This window comes from Ictalurus punctatus, chromosome 8 (assembly GCF_001660625.3).
Source record: "Ictalurus punctatus breed USDA103 chromosome 8, Coco_2.0, whole genome shotgun sequence".
NCBI lineage: Eukaryota > Metazoa > Chordata > Actinopteri > Siluriformes > Ictaluridae > Ictalurus > Ictalurus punctatus.
In genome coordinates this window covers 16,944,674-16,962,795 of record NC_030423.2, presented here as the reverse complement: position 1 = coordinate 16,962,795, position 18,122 = coordinate 16,944,674, and the positions used below count along the sequence as shown (strand labels likewise).

General features: G+C 37.8%; 1 protein-coding gene across 8 annotated transcripts in view; it reads right to left on the bottom strand.

Annotated features, from left to right (window-relative positions):
• The window catches only part of magi2b (membrane associated guanylate kinase, WW and PDZ domain containing 2b), a 176,989-nt gene that overhangs the window by 142,713 nt on the left and 16,154 nt on the right, over positions 1–18,122 (bottom strand). For 7 of the 8 annotated variants that reach the window (XM_017474681.3, XM_017474682.3, XM_017474683.3 and 4 more), the window contains exon 2: positions 1,297–1,413. In XM_017474681.3, the coding sequence (XP_017330170.1) occupies positions 1,297–1,413 (117 nt within the window). Of the gene's footprint in view, positions 1–1,296; positions 1,414–2,471; positions 2,627–18,122 lie in introns of those variants that run through there. The other variant, XM_017474687.3, reaches the window with a different exon arrangement.

Here is an 18,122-nt window from a genome sequence, read left to right as displayed (position 1 = left end):
ACAACATTATAGCTGTAATGACGTAGCTTTCCTCAATATCAAGAGATCTGATGAGTTAAACATCTTAATTTCCACCCCTTTTCACATTTCTTTTTCAATCCCAAATGGATAGAAATCATCAGCTATCATTCGGGTCACAGGACCAATTAGAAAAAGCTTTTAAAGTGTTTAACTCACACCACACCACTGTTAATCAGTAACAGAACCAAATCCGTTAATAGTGCTGTGGCTGAAAACCAGCAAATAACACCAATGATGCAAATCTTCTATTGAAAAGTCTTGCGTTCAGAAGGTAGAAATAAGCGCATACAGGGCTTCAACATTCCCTCTTTAAAATCGAGTAAACTGAAAGGTACGAGGCTAATGTGGATTCTCTTAATTAATTACTATGTAACAGGAGCATCTGCTCAAAATTTGTTTACCATTCTGCAAGAGTGACTGTACAAGTTCAAGAGCAAACATCCCAAAACCATAACCAATAAGTTCTTGTTTGCTCGTGTAAACAGCTAGGTGATTCACTCTGCATCACACTGAAGCAGCAGCCAAACATTTATTCTTTTCACAATGAAAACTCTTGATACAATGACATCGTCGTCATCATCACAGGCACTGATACTGAGATGAGACAAACCCAAACACACCAGATACAAGGACCTCAATATCAACAAGGCTTTGCTGTAGGGCTGTATTCATCAACCCTGTTCCTGGAGAGCTAATAGAATTTACTTCCACCTGTTCTGGATAATCTGTCGGCTTGATTCAATCTATTTCATTTTATTTGTATAGCACTTTTCACAGTAGACATTGCCACAAAGCGCCTTCACAAAAATCTGGTTGTAGATCCAGCTTGAGCAAACAAGGGGTGATGTTGGTATGGAAAAAGGACGATTTGGGAATACACTGGTTTTGGCAAGTGCAATCCAGATTAGTGAGGTCAGGTGTGCTGGATGAGGATTGGAAGGTGGATCTCCAGGAGCAGGGTTGATTTAGGGATTCAAATAGAATCATCTAATTGGACATCAAATGCCAAACAAAGTTAGTGCATGTTCTTATTTCAAGCAACTTGAAGTGCTTTGTAGTTCCCATCAAAAACATATCCTAATGCTAGTACAAATAGGTCACAGTCTAAGAATACCATCAAGCAAGAACCCTGTTAGTACAGCAAGAAAAACACACAAGTCAAGAGATTTCTTTTGTAAATAAGTGCTTGTTTTTAAGTGCAATGTTTATATCACTTCCAGCTAATGTCACTTAAATTTTAGAACTCATAATAATGAGAAACAGAAGTTTACTCACAGGGCACAGTGCGGAGGTAGAGGTTATCCCGTATGATCTGCTGAAGCTCGTGGTCCACTGAGCCCTTCTGGAATCGGAGGTTAAGGTAATGGCGAAGGTCTTTATCTACGACACCTCCTGCAAAGACAAAAGTAATATTCAGAACACAGCTCATATTCTCCGTTTGCCTTTAAAGTCATCAGGAATCCATTGAGGTTCCTTGAGGATGGAGGCTAGAACCATCCCAAACACACCAATATTGTAATTGATCAGGGTCTCGACTCCAGGGATCATGAGGGAAAGCAGAAAAGACTGGCTGAAGAAAATGTTGCAGTGCTAAATTTCAGGCAAAATTAAGCAGATGAAAGGTTTGAATATCATTACAAAAAACAAAACTGGAGCCTTTACTCGATTCCCCTTGCCTGAAGCTAATAACTACTTGTCAGATTGTCAGCACTAAAAACATCGCTTCAATACATTCCGCCACATTTCAACATTTTTACTGAGAAAGAGAAAGAGAGAGAACGTATGATCTCTCTATCTGACCATCGCAGATGCTTTGTCCTTTCTCTGTCTCTCTCTCTCTCTCCATCATAACCTTGAACATTCAGTACAGCCAAATGTAGCCAGCCATTAACGGATGAATACAACAGCTAAGCTCCCGACAGTGCTCAGCGTGGCAGTGTCTAGTGTTGCCCAGTACGTAATTACACAGCTTCCACACATAACCCCCATACCCCACCAACCCCCCATTCTGGACATCCTTGATAGATTAAGCCTCAACCAATCAGCTTTGTCTTAAAAACACTGCAGTCATGTCTTTGCAAGCACACGCAAACACATCAACAATTGGTGACACATCTGTGGTACGACTACGGCTATACATTTTGCACTGCTTTGACATTGGAAATATAACATGTTGATGGGGGGAAAAAGCCCCGGTTGAAAAAAATGCCATCACACAAATGCAACACAATGAAAAAAGACAGTGGAAGGGAATGTAAATTGTGCTGAATGGAATTTCATTTATACATCCTTCCATCCATCGCTGATCATCATGCATAATTAGCCAACACTAACACCCCCCCCCCCCCCCCAGCCACCTCCTCTTCTCCATCAACCCAGAAACCTCATTGCACCTCATTTGAAATCCAGCGGTCGGTTTCCGCTGCATCTACAGATGATGTTTTACTCACCGGTTCTCTCAAGCAAAATCCTTCCTCCCTGACAGGTGACTTCAATTTCACAACAATCCCATCATTCATGTTTCAGCAGAGGCAGACACGATGAAGTCCCCCCGCTTCATGTAATTTAGCCATGAGCGGACAGGGAAAGAGAGAGAGAGAGAGAGAGAGAGAGAGAGAGAGAGAGGGAGAGAGAGAGAGGGAGAGAGAGAGAGAGAGGGAGATGGAGAGTCGTCCACAGTCAGGAGACAATAGTGGAGAAAAAGCTCTCCCAACAAGGAGCCTATCACAACAGTGGCTGGATTCTGATTGGCCTGAGCAATAGCACAGTCCTACAGCTCCCCCTGTCTGTACGCTCTGCTCTGTCTATGTCTGTGTGTGAGATACAAATACTTTTAGACACTTCAGCAAAAAGGCCAGATTCTTTGCACCAGATGCTTTCTGTTAGCTGGCATTTACTGAACCTGTTGGCCTCATGAAGACGAAGACAGGAAGTAGCAAAAACCTTCAGAAACTCCACCAAAGGGCCAGCTCACAATAAAGAAGCAGATCGGAGGAGTTTTTTTTTATTGCCGTCTATTAATCTTCTTATGTATGCAATGAAATGAACTCAAACAACGAGTCTAAGGCTGGACTCCATTTTTATCATCTACCTCTGTGCACAATTTACTTCCAATACACCTGGCTCAGATCTTCACACTACTGAAAGTTTTAATTAAGTGGATCAGGTGTGCTGAAGCTGAAATTACACTTTTGAAATCTCCCCAGGAGAACAGCTGGACTGCCAGGTTCCAGGGAATCATCATCAACATCATCATCATCATCATAATCATCATCATCATCGTATCAGCAAAGAAACTCCAACAAATGTGAGTTATGTCTAGACTATGTCAGAGTACAAATAACTGTCAAATAACTGTCTAGTGTGTTCAAAAGAATTTATCGTACCAGTGGTATATCAGCTGGATCAAACCGAGCACTTATAATACTGTAGCAGAACCATTGGTCGATAAAAACAGCAGCTTCAGCTTTTTAAACATGAACCATCATGGCTTCTGTAGCAGATCGTTTGTTGACTTTCACCGTTTTTTATTTCATTCTCTCTCTGGTCTGATTAGCAAAGTGACTTAAAGACACGTCAAATTGTCTTATTAACAGCCAAGAACTAATCACTAATGCTTACACATTAAAAAGGTGACGGTCGGTTCACAGTTTACATCACTTGGACTGATTTTCTAAAAAAAAAAAAAAAGAAGAGTTTAAGACTTGGGATGGATTGTCTGTGGTCTGATCCAGTACAAATTAATGACAAATTAATGACAATAGGTACTGTGAGGCAATATCTGCAAATCTATTTGCAGATATATGCAAATCTATAGTGCATTTTAAGACATAGCACAGGTTTTAAGGTGATAATAAATGCTTTAGGGCAATCATGGAAAATTATGTTCTATGATTCAGTATGATTCTCGATTCTGATCAGCTGTAATTCATATCACAGGTTTATTCTAATGTGCTCATTCTAATATATAACTGTTTCTATAGTAATGAATTACACTGGGATATGTATGGTGGATGCTTGACAAAAAAGTGTAATTGCTGATATGAAGTTTTCTCTGATTAGACTTTTTTTTTTTTTCATTTATTGATGAGGAGAGAAAAAGAGACACTGGTACTGCTATAATATGAAGTGATATGTAAGGGATAATCCACGGCTAGGTGTGCATTACATGATTTTAATGCACAATGTGGACGCAATGAAATTTTATTAAATTAAAATAGTGTAACGTACACCTAGCCGTGGATTGCCAGCAATGACAAGTTAAAGCTGTCACAAATGTTTGCAGTGAAGAATTTGACTGAACAGATATAAATAACGGTTAATTTTCGTTAGTTATTTTATATGTTGTTAGATCTATAATTCTGCCTGCTCTAAATCATACACAGAGATAAAATAGTGCCATAAGATCAGTGTTAGTAAGAGTAGCTAACTAAAAGTAGCGTCTGTAACGGTATGCTACTGTAACAGTATGTTACTATGTTTGCAATTGTCCATAGGCAGCACATTAATTTAGAACGTGATTAAACAGAATGGAACTACCTGTACATTCAATGGTTTGAATGCACAGCTTCCAGCCAATCAGAATCGAGTATTCAGACAGACCAGGAACTAACTTGTTTCACAGACATTCCACAACATGTAACTATAAACAGACTATAAAAAGCACAATGTGTCATTTTTTTGTAATAAATAAAAACTTATAGCAGTATATGCAGAATAAAACACCTCGGGATGTTGCTTTTACATGAAAATAATCAACTCCAGTAACTCCAACTCATGCCAGGCCAGTTGATTTTTTTCCTATAACAGCATGCCTCAACAGCGTGTTTGATTCCCTTCGTACATATCACATCAACCTGAATACAATTTATTTTTAAAAAATTAGACATGTTTTTGGATAATGAAGTAAAAGATGAAAAACAGCTGAAGAATAAAATCTACAAAGGCAAATTATTCCACAAAACATATCTAGTAATAAATCTTTATAGGCTTACATGGAACATCATGAAATGACTTACAGTGTGATTTTGTGCAACATAATGGCAAATGAACACCAGATTATACTGCCATGACCAGTACAATATGCAACAATAATGAAGACAAAATGTCATGAATGTAATATTGAGTGCATGAAATAATTTACTGTACTTTATATGTGTTATACTGAACTTAGTACTAAGCAATCCTGTCTGACGTTTTCATTTGGTATAACATCACTATGGAATTGATTTCCGCCAGTCTCACTGTTTCCTCTCGAAGAAAAGAAATCCTGCCTCACCACCTCTCTGTATTAGATATGCTATGAAGCAATGCTAAGCCTGCATTTAAACGAATTACAACAGTTGATTTCACTACACCGATCTTCCTCTATGCCATATGTGTGTAAATAAACCTGGACGTCATCATGCTAGAAGCTTCTGGTTGTTGTGAGAGACTTAAAGCCTGTTAGCACTGTTAACACAAAAAATATAAGAGGCTAAGTGAACATTTTGGCTGCTTTCCACATTATAGATGTGTTCTCTTCGAAGAGAACGCTGTTTGAAATCCTAGCTGTGTAGACTGCACAGCACCGGTACCGTGCAGGAAAGATTGGGCTAGGTGACCTTGGCATATGGAATGAAATTCTAGGCTTGCATCCAAATATGCAGGGGGAAAAATGTACAAAACCGCAGCACAAAGCGGCAGAAAAGATCACTGTAAGATGACAGAGAGAGTGTTGCTTTGAGCCGCTGAAATTAGCATAACACTACAGAGCTTTCGGGAAAAGCGGGGACAGATTATAAACCTCTGATCGCTCACACGTGTCTGCTAGATGATGGAGGCTTCACCCTGCTATGCTGGAAATCTCTTTTGCATTGTCAAATCCAAAAAGCTTTGATGCGGTCGCATGCGTGTAAATTGGTGTTCGTACATTTCCTGCTCTGTCATGGTACGGGAATAAGAAGTACTAAAAAAAAGTACTAATAAAAATAAATAAATAAAAGGCCTAAACTGTCAAAAGCTGAGCGGAGCAGATTGAGCAGCAGTTCATCATTTGTCATAAGCCATTGACAGGGTGAACAACAACAAGACCCCTAACGCAAGCAGTCAGTAAAAAGACCATATGAAATCACTCACTAACAGTAAACACCCTTTCTGTCTCCACACTGTCATCACCACATGGTTCCTCTGGGCTGTCACATCACAGCTGCCTGCTCTGAGTACTGATGACAGATGCTTCTTGATTAGCTGATCAGTGTTACTCAAAAAAAGTAATCCACTACAGATGAATAATTACTACTTAAAAATTGTAATCGGATTACTAATTACTTTACTTCCACGTTACTTTCAAAACCCATCAAACCTACAAAAATACACTACACAGTGAAACTCATAGTTCTTTCAGTAATTTTAGCGCACGTCAATGTATGCCTTGATCAGAAAAAGTTGGATTTATAATTAAACTAGCCTCGGGTGTTGTCACTGTTTATAGGAGTACCAGACTGCTAAAATATAAAACTTTTCTAACTAGGCTAGTTTGGTGTCATTAACCAAGAGGAGGCACAGCTAAGCTTTAGCTGCTAGTGCCGTGCACAGTACATTATCTTTCCTTCTGCTCTGCTCATATCATGTTCACGTAAACTGGAACTCATATACACATTTACACAGCTTGTTTTCCTGCTCAGCATCAAATGTTGTAACTGTTTCAGTTTCAACCCCTTTACTGCAGGCTTTACTGCCTATGTCTTAACTAAAACAGATGAGCAGCAGCTTGGTGTTTACCGTACAACCCAGTATATACAGTACTGTGCAAAAGTTTTAGGCACATGCAAAGAAATGCTTTAGAGAAAAGATGCCTTCAAAATAAGGAAATGAAATGTTTCTACATTAAAAAAATAGAGTAAAGAGCAGTAAACAGTAGTAAATGAAAGAAAGTCAATATTTGGTGTGAAAAAAAATAAACATTATAATAATAGTCTCCGGTACAATTAGTGCAGTTTTATAAGGAAATGAGCTGTAAGGTTTATTGAGCATCTTGCAGAACCAGCCACAGTTCTTCTGGCTTCCTTTTTTTGCAGCAAAACCCAGCGGCCTTTATTGTGTTTTTTGTCTGAAAAGTGTCTCTTACATAATGTGCTGCTTTCTTTACTGACATACAAACATTTTTCTGTAACATTTAATTTTGTGCTAGGAAACTAACGTTTTGGAATCTAAAAGGTTTTTGTACTGAATTGAAAATGTAGAAGTCATAAAATAAAAAAAATCTATGAGAAGGTTTGTAGTAAAATAAATAGGGTGTCAGACTTTTGCACAGTACTGTATGCACACTCCAGTTTCTAACCCCTTCACTGTGCTGTTTGTCACTGGAGAACAAACAGCATTTTAATCACTAGGTAATTATCATTATAATTAAAATGATTTGTAATGGTTTGTTTTGACACTTTGTTGTATGCATATTTAATTTTTTCTCTCTCTCTCTTTCAACCAAAAAAAATGCCTCTTTTAAGGTATGTTCACACATACTGCGACTTGCAGCGACAATGCAACCGGAAACCATTCATTTTCAATGAGAGCTCCCGACGTCCAGTAAAATGAGCATCAATGATCTTTTGCGACGACATGTGGGCGTGTCCAGCAAAGTGACAATTTGAGAAAAGTTTAACTTTATGTGAATTTGGAGCGACTTGGTACAGTGACTGCCAATGGAAGTGAAAAGTGCATGTGATCCGTGATCCAAAATGCAGCCTGTGAATCTGAATTGTTTCGTGGACCCAGAAAGTCTGGCACTTGCACTTTCACTAAAGATAGATGACCGCAATGGCAAAGAGCACACACTGATTCTCCTTCATCTCAAAGGATATGTGAGGGATAATCCACGGCTAGGTGTGCATTGCATGATATTAATGCACATCATGGAGGCAAAGAACCACCTGATGTGAAGCGGAGTGCACTAAAAGCATGTAACGCACACCTAGACATGGATTATCCACTTATACCACGGTCACAAGCCAGCACTGACAAATTAAGCTGTCATTGATGTTTGCGGTGCAAAATTTGATTGAAAGGACAAGAAAAATGGTTACATTTCTTTAGTTATTTTATATATGGGTTGTTAGATGTAGAATTCTGCCCGCTCTAAATCATACACAGAATAGTGCCAAAATGGAATAACTAACTAAAAGTAGCGACGCTACTAACTTAACTACATTTTTCAGTAGTGTGACAGTAGCTCCACTACTTTAAAAATAGTGTAGCTTTTCCAGTAATGAGTTCTATAAAAAAAATAAATTAAAAAAAAGAATTCAGTAAGGTTATCAGTGCATGCTATGGGGTTTATTTTATATTCTGAATACAACAATCTGATTGTCTCAGCAAGAGAAAAAGTTCCTATCTTAACTTATTTATTATTTATTATTATTTCCATGATTAATTAATCAATCAGTGGTAAATTAAAAGAAAAATCATAATAATAAAAATAACAATTAGAATACTATTATTATTATGGTTGTTTTTATTAATCATTGCATATGCAATGCAATGGCCTATGCAAAATTATACACAGTTATTCATAAGATGATGCACAATTCTTACAAATTAAAAATGCTGCCCATTTGAGTAGCTTCAATGTGTATATGTTAAATATAGATGTGTAACAATTATTGGCACCCCTAATTCATATGAGGAGAAATATACTTTAAGTATATTCCCATTGATATTGAAATTTTCTTTTAGTACACCTGAGTGACTAGGAAAAGGAAATTGCTCAACCATGACTTCCTGTTTCACAGGGGTATAAATATGAGGTAACACGTAAGCCAAATTCCCTTAGTCATTCATAACAATGGGTAAGACCAAGGAATATAGCTGTGATGTGCGGCAAAGGGTTGTTGAACTTCACAAAATGGGAAGTGGCTATAAGAAAATAGCACAAGCATTGAAAATGCCCATTTCCACCATCAGGACAATAATTAAGAAGTTCCAGTCAACTGGAAATGTTATGAATCAACCTGGAAGAGGACGTGTGTCTATTTTGTCTCAACGCACTGTGCAGAGGATAGTTTGAGTGGCCAAAAAATCTCCAAGGATCACAGCTGGAGAATTGCAGAAGTTAGTTGCGTCTTGGGGTCAGAAAGTCTCAAAAACTACAATCTGAAGTCACCTACATCACCATAAGTTGTTTGGAAGGGTTTCAATAAAAAAGCCTCTACTTTCATCCAAAAACAAACTCACGCTTCTTCAGTTTGCCAGACACTACTGGAATTTCAAATGGGATCGGGTTCTATGGTCAGATGAAACAAAAATAGAGCTTTTTGGTAATAAACACCAGAGGTGGTTTTGGCGCACACAGAGAGGGAGCCATATGGAAAAGTACCTCATGCCCACGGTTAAATATGGTGGTGGCTCTTTAATGTTTTTGGGGCTGTTTTTCTGCCAGAGGACCTGGACATTTTGTTAGGATACATGGCATCATGGACTCTATCAAATATCAACAGATATTAAATGAAAACCTGACTGACTCTGCCAGAAAGTTTAAAATGGTCCGTGGTTGGATCTTCCAGCAGGACAATGATCCAAAACGTACATCAATATCGACACAAAAATGGTTTAGTGACCACAAAATCAAGGTCCTGCCATGGTCATCCCAGTCCCCTGACTTGAACCCCTTAGAAAACCTGTGCGGTGAACTGAAGAGGAGAGTCCATCTGTGTGGACCTCGAAATGTGAAGGATCTGGAGACATTCTGTCTGGAGGAATGGTCTCAGATACCTTGCCATATATTCTCCAACCTCATCAGGCATTATAGGAGAAGACTCAGAGCTGTTATCTTGGCAAACGGAGGCAGCACAAAGTATTGACTAAAAGGGTGCCAATAACTGTTGCACACCTATATTTAACAAAGATATTTTTGATAAACCTGTGTTGTGTTTGCAATTGTTTGATATCCATGAGAGCAGAGTATTTTTGTGAATTTGAACAAAGGATCAAAAGGTTAAACAATAAAGACAATTTTTCGCAGGCTTCTCAGCTCATATTTACCAATTTGCCAATTTTAGTGGCGGGCACTGTAGGTACTTACTTTTTGTTACTAACTTGTAGTGTAAATAACTATTTTTTTTAGGTTAGCTTGACTGCAATTTAACTACTTCAAACAAGAGTAGCTTGCAGCTTGAAAAGCTACAGTTTCAAACTAGCATCCCCAACAATGCAAGAGATTACATTTATTTGAATTATTTATAATAAATAGTTATGAAAGAGAGATTGAGAGAGACAGAGATTGTGTGTGTGTGTGTGTGTGTGTGTGTGTGTGTGTGTGTGTGTGTGTGAGAGAGAGAGAGAGAATCACCTGTGTCTGTACCGCGCCTCTCTTAATAATGAAGCTGTGAATTTAAGTACTGTCTGAAAACAGTGGAAAATACGCATTTTTTTGGCTGAAATCTTTCAGTGGTATCCCTAACGAACGTAGTTAACTGAGGTTCACTATATACTTGTCAAATGTCAGCAATGTAATAAGCAATAAGTCAAACATACATTGATAGACTTTACATTTCACATTAATGAACTCAAAACATTCTCCATTTCCTTTGACTAAAAGCGAGGCTGCATCTTTCAAGCAAGAAAATCGAGACAAGATTATTAATGTGAGATGGGGAAGAGAGCAGGGTTTCCCAAGGGTCAGTCAATATTGGAGAGGACAAAACAATTTTGCAACTGTAGTTGATTTATTTATCTTTTACCTGTTGATTTATTTATCTGCTATTCTCATGGGGGGGGGGTCGGGACTGGGCTTTGTGTATTTTGGAGTGATAACTCATAGGAGCATACTCTAATGCAGAGTTCCTATACAAAATATTGGCGGGTCTGCACACACACATACACACACACACGCACACATTTTTGATCCTTTAATGAATTAGATACCTGGCAGACACACAATATGAGCCCTTACTAATTCAGAAAGGAGATTGAGGCTCCAGGCATGTGGCGATAATTGCTCATACAATATACAACAATATTCAACAGACACGACCAATTATTGGCACAGGCCTGGAGCCACAATCTCCTTTCTGCATTATTAATATTATTATTAGCATGAATCATCACTACCCCCGACATGTTGTGTAATCTGCTAGTTAGGCTTGCTTAGATAACCGTCTAGGTATTAGCTTGCTCTGTGAAAGAGAAACTAACCTTATTTATTGTTATTTATAACATTTTTATGTGTTTCTAGTTACATTAAATGTTGTGGAATGTCCACAAGTTAGTTCCTGTTATCACTTACATTATAACAGCTCTAAACAGTCGTTGCCTCACCAGGCAATTTTTTTTTGTCTTTCATGAATTTAATAAGACCAAAAAATGACAGTGGGTGTGTCTCAGTCAGCTCCCTAGGTGGTGAATCAGTATATAGTGTACATGAGTTCGGGCAGTGGTAAGGACCCTGGCTCGGTACACACTGGGACACTGCTGACTCAATTTCCGGTGACATGACTATATACTCTCGTTATAAAACCAAAAATGAAAAACTTCAAAATATTTAATTTATATATGTCATATAAATGTGTTGGCTTAATCACACACATTGTGTCATGGTACTTCAAGCATGATCGTAGGCAAGCTATTGGATTATTTTTTTATTATTATTATTTATTAAGCACTTAAAAGTCATTAGACTCAAACAAACTGTATATAGAACATCATGTCAAGTTCAAAATAATTTTGAGAGCTACAGCAACGATAACATGCTACTTACACTTGTAGATGAAGTTGACTGAGAGTTCGTCTGCCTATTTATTTTTTTTCCCGAGCTGAGAGGCTTCAGAAAACATGACGTTATTTACTGCAAGGGAACGTAGTGAGCATTGATTGAGGTGCATTGTGGGATTTTTTAGGAACATTCCAGTGCAATGGAAGGATTTTGCGATTGAGACAGCCCTTGTGAAACTACAAAGCATGAAGTCCTCTGTCCTGAAGATTCTTCCATGACTGACTGTTACAAAGGGCTGATAATGGAGACTCCTTCCATAAATGTTAAATAAACTTCACCTACAGAAAACTTCATCATATTTAATCAAGACTGCATGAGCAAGAGTGCGGTTATACTGAATATATGTGAAACCACACCCTTGTCTGTGTGATATTGCTTTTATACAACAGTTCCACAAACAAGAAATCAATATCCTGTAAGTGACACAATATGGTCAAATGCTCGGTTTGTTTTTACTCCACTAGAGGAAATAGATCCCAAAAGCTACACTAGTTTTATAGCACGTCGGCTAGCTGGCTAGCTACGTAGCTCACATTGATTTGTACATTCCCTTTAAAGGTGCTTCGACTAAAACTGGCATCCCTTCTTCCTTTTCATCCTCATCTGATGAGCTTTCATATTTTAAGTCAAAAGTTACAGTACTGTGCAAAGGTCTCAGGCACATGCAAATAAATACTGTAGAGCAAAGATGCCTTCAAAAACAATAAAATTAAATGTTTCTCCATTTTAAAAAATACTATAAAGAGCAGTAAACAGTAATAAATGAAACAAAGCCAATATTTGGTGTGACGGTCCTTAAGAAAGTAGCCTCGGGTAGAATTTGTGGAGTTTTATAAGGAAAAGTAAGTTTTATTGAGCATCTTGCAGAACCAGCCACGGTTCTTCTGGAGACTTGGACTCTGTCGCACTTGCTTCTATTTTTGCAGCAGAACGCAGCAGCCATCATTATGTCTTTTGTCTGAAAAGTGTCTCTTACCACTTATAAGTGCTGGTTTCTTTACTGACATACGAACATTTTTCTGTAACGTTTAATTTTGTGCTGGAAAACTGTTGTATTATAATCTTTATTCTTCTTTGTTAAATAATGAGATATCTTTAATCAGTTTATTACTAGACTTAGATTACGTGAGGCGTCCACCATACATGTCCCTACTGCTATAGAAACAAGACATACTAAAATAAACGCATTAATATAAACTCATAATTTGAAGAACTGTTAATTGAAGAACTGTTAATCAACACCTTCTGACCAAGCAGATTCAAGAATTCAACAGCACTGTGGTATAAATTAGGATAAGTGCTGTTTAATATTTTATAGATGAAGCACTTTGGGGCTCCGGACTCAAACATACATCAAGATTATTAATATAATTACTGATATGAAATGAAATGAAGAGGAACTAAGATTTGACTGTGCTATCAGTTTTACTCTTACAGTAAAAAATCCATGTCCCTGGCTCTTCCATATCTGTCTGCAATTTATCTCCCCATTGATTCCTGTAAATGGCAGCGAGGTTAATAAAACTTACATAGTGTTTTCAGTGTGCGTTTTTGACAGCATAATCATGGCTGACACTCTTGCCTTTGAGGAAGCCAAGCAAACAGGAAAGCACGTTATTGATCAGGTGAACGTTTTTCTCTCGGAAAGCCGCTGGACAGTGAAGAGCAGTTGAAACAGGCTTGAGAAAAAGCTTCACATCTCTCTGACACGGAGAGAAGAAAAAAAGTCACACCATCTGATCGATACCTCCTTCTTTGCCATCCACTCCTACAACAGGGCAAGCTGTGCATCTGATTAAGAGTTTATACACGCGTCCACATGCAAGCATGCACAAACACAGTGCCTCCCTCCTTCTGTATCTCTCATTTGCCTCTGTAACGGCTCCACGTTCCTGCTCCTGTCCTGAGCCGAACCTGCCTGCGTCTACCTGTGGAAGAGCACCTGGGACTGAGTGCAGAGGCAACGTCATGGCATTACACAACATATACTCTCTCTCCAAACGCTACAATCATGGTGCAGTCAAGTTCTCCTGGGAAGTTCGTATTTGCGAGTTGGGAAGTCGTAACTTCAAGTCACTTTGGTCAGCGCAATATGGCGGTGTACCTTCTCTTAATTAACTATAAAAAAATACTAACTCTACTGCTAGAAAACTGCTACTTTTTTAGGTTTTTAATAAATTTATGAAGCCACTGTAAACCTTATCGTTGCATATTATATCGTAATTGTACAATGCTATCGAATTTTGTGCAGGAAATTATCGTTTTATTGTAAAGTAAAAAGCCCGACAAAGACACGTTAAGCAGTTTGTTTGTATTTCAGTATCTTGCTGTATATACCAAACAACGTAATAACTGAAATCAGCTTCTGAGGTGAGTAAACTTAAGGTTCAACAAATTTACCGTTTTCTACCGTTACCAGTTTTCTTACTGACACGCCCCCAACTCTGAAACTCGGGGATCAAAGAGTATCTCACGTTTCCCACTTGTAAATATGGCTTTGTATTTGTGGTGCCATTCGTGTGCGTTCAACTTGGAAATACGATCTTTCCGACATGATTCGAATGCGCCATCAGGCCTGTGATCAAACTAGCCATATTATTAATTTAGGCTATAATTCTACAGAGGATAACTACAGCTGTCAGTCTCATCAGGAAGGAAGTGACCGCTGCCTCTGACTCACTCTGTTGATCCTGAAAGTGTGAAAGTATGCACATTACTCTCTGGAACCACTTGCCACTGATTACAAGCTAAATAAAGAACATTTCAGTCAGCATGGCTCATGTCAAACTACACAGCACTGCACGAAACTGCACTCTTTTTGTAATCTTCATTTATAGCATCAGCAGTGTTCTTTTGTACTGTCAATCAAGCAGAGACGTGAGGCTGTAACTACATCTTTCTGTTTACAAAATGACAGCAAGTACCCAAATCCCACTTTTATTTTTACTGTTACACTTAACTAGCTAACCTTATTTAGCCTAGTTAATGATGCTAGCTAGTTCTTCAACTTCTTTTTTCTCTAGTTTGCAAAATTCTAGTGCACATAAGACTTACTGTTTAAATAAATTACCAGTCTGTATAATGCACTTAATTAGCTAACTACCTCTTCCTAAAGCTGGATTAAATTACATTAGCTACCATATTTGGGTACCATTAGCTACCCTTGCTTGCTAGTTCTCTACCTCTGGTTTCAAGAAGTCAGCGTTCCGTAAACATTACTTCGACCAGTGAGATTAATTTACACCAGTCTGTTTTAATGCACTTAACTAGCTAACTGGCTAATTATAAATATTGGATTACAATATTCTAGCCTAATTGATGCTAGCTAGATATTGGGTGCGTATCTATTTTCCCAGGGTCCTATGTTCCCCAGATTTGTATGGCACATAATGAACAAATGGTATTTTAAACCTGGAGTTAAGCTTCAGCATAAGTGAGAGCTGGGACATGTTCATACTTAACATTTTGTTCCTTTCATGACCGTTTACTGTGTTTTATAGGCTACAGTATGGTATTTCTTCAGTTTAGTCTATAGATTTCACTATTGTTCATGCATGGAGTTGAACTGTATGAGTGTATGAATGTACAGTAGACTAAAAGCTATTTTTAGAGCAGCACAAATGAGGATTCAGCATGTGCAACCTAGATAATTTTCCAAGTTCATAACTTTCGGAAATTTCAAATGTGGATGAAGGATGGAAAGATGTATGATGTTATTCCTTTAAATGTGTCTTAGTTAAAAGGTAATCAAGTTAATAGGGCCATTGGAAAATCAGTCCTGAGTACATAAAACCTTTTTAAAAGTTTACTTGTGTGTTAGCGGAATACTGAACTGGGGAGTATGGGGCCATGGGAACATAGTAATGACCCCTTGGATATCTAACATTATTTCCCTGCTAGCTTGCAAGATCCCAGTGCTCTTAAAACTTAGCTACAACATACAGTATGTTTATTGGTCAAATAAATTATGTTTATATTTTTTTTTATTAATGCACTTAACTTGCTAACTTGCTAAATATAAATGTATAATTAAGAACCCATGTCACACCCCTCATCATCTCCCTCCACTGGCTTCCTGTAGCCACACGCATCAAATTCAAGGCCTTGATGCTCACGTACAAGACCATGTCTGGAACAGCACCCCCCTACCTCAACACTCTCCTTGAGGTTTATGTTCCCTCACACAACCTGCGATCAGTTAACGACTGATGCCTGGCAGTGCTTACTCAGCGAGACTCAATGTCCCTTTCCAGCACCTTCAAACTAACTGTCCCTCAGTGGTGGAATGAACTTCCAGCCTCAATCCGGACAACAGAATCTGTCAGAATCTTCAAGAAAAGGCTAAAGACCCACCTCTTCCGTGAGCTCTTAACTAACTTCTAACCTGCCAACCCCCACATTATTTTGTTTTTTAAAAAACCCTTACACTGGCTCTTACACCTCTACTCTGAGCACCTTGCTTCTCTAGAACTCAATTAAATATCTTGCATGTAGCACTGCTTGTTTGATATATCGCTTTGCTTGTATTTCCTCATTTATAAGTTGCTAAATGAGTAAATGTAAATGTTAATTTGGTTTAAACAACATTTTCTACCATATCCTAGCCTAATTAAGGCTGTTAGCTTGTTATCTACAGTAGCTCTAGTTTCCTGGTTTTCAAGATACCAGTGCTCTTATGACTTAAGTCCAGCAGTGTTTATTGATCATAATCTATACATTAGTCTGTATCAATGCACTTATCTAGCTAACTGGTTAATTATACACTAAATCTGAGTTAAATTACCTTAGCTACCATATATGGGTACCATTAAGCACCAGTGTTATTAACTATAGCTATTAACTAGCTATATAACTCTAGTTGGATGATTAATATGCAGCACTTCAAACTTTGGGTTAAACTACATTTTTGACTGTATTCTAGCCTAGTTAATACTGCTAGCTAGCTAGCTGTTATTTCTAACGTGCCAATTATAAATTTGAGTTAAATTACCTTAGCTGCCATGTTTAGCGTAGCTACCATGACTGGCTATTTAATGTAACAATAAATTGTTTTGCTGGTTAGCTTGAAAGACCTCATCAATCCTAAGCTTGAAATAAAAAAATTTACACTGACAAATTTTCTTGTGTTATTTGAAGTGTTTTTTTTATTCATTTTGGATCTCTCTCTATTTTTATTTGTTATTTGGAGTGTTACTTTTTGGTTCAGTTTGGATGTATATGTTTTATTTACTTTAATATTTATTAATAGTTAATGTATTATTATTATTAATATTAATATTTATATATTCAATTCATCAAAAAGTACAGTACATTTTCATGGTAGAGTCAGTACTGTTTATTTTTGTAATAAAGTTCAGCAAATATTTTACTATGAGTGTTATGTTTTCATTCAGTATCAATTTTAAAAACTATCGGTTGATTAATCGGTTACCAGCAGGTCCTGCCCAGCTTATTTATCAGTATCGGTTGACCTCTAACAGCTATAAACATTTAACAGACTCTCTTTTTTCTCTCTTGACTTAAATAAGGCAAAAAAATGCAGCTTGTCATATTACTCAGAAACCACACATCCTTCTGTTCTGAAGACTTTCCCATGAAGGAAAATCACTTTACCTCTTACTGCTACAAAGTGCTGACACTGGAGACTCCTTCCATAAATGTTAAATAAACATCTCCTCAGAGAAAACTTCACCATATCAACAATTCACACATTGTTTTATCTACCTTTGTATCTACCATACAAGTCCCCAAGTTAGCTGTTTAATTAAAATGAGTGCATTAATATAAAGCTATGATTTCAATTACAGCTGGTACTACTGTCAGAGCTGCTGTTACAGAAAATCAATCAGAATCAATTTTCAACAAATTCAACAGCAATCTGAGACATTTAACACACGGGAGAAGTGTTAATAAGCATTAATCCACTTTAGTATGAAACAATGTTTAATAAAGCTGGCATTCTCTTTTGCAAAGAATCTACTCTCTCCATCATTGCTGTACCCTCATCCCATCATTCTTACTGTGATGTTTCAGCAGAATAACATGTATATCAGCTATGCGGCGGGGGGGGGGGGGGGCTATGCAGGGGGGGGACTGGCAATCATTTGTCTGCAGCTTTGAAGACTCAAACAGGTCAAATTTTTACGTATTTTAATAATTTCACGATTACTTTTTTTTTAAGTAGCAGTGAGATATGTGACATGTGCACAGATGAAGACTTTATTTAGATCCTCTCCAGCACAGGACTGTTTAAGGAGCCCCTGATAATGGTGAAGTGTGCTCCCTCAGATGAGGTCTGAAAGCTATCATTCTGAACGTGTTTAACAGGGCTTCGACAGAAGGCAATAAACCAGTC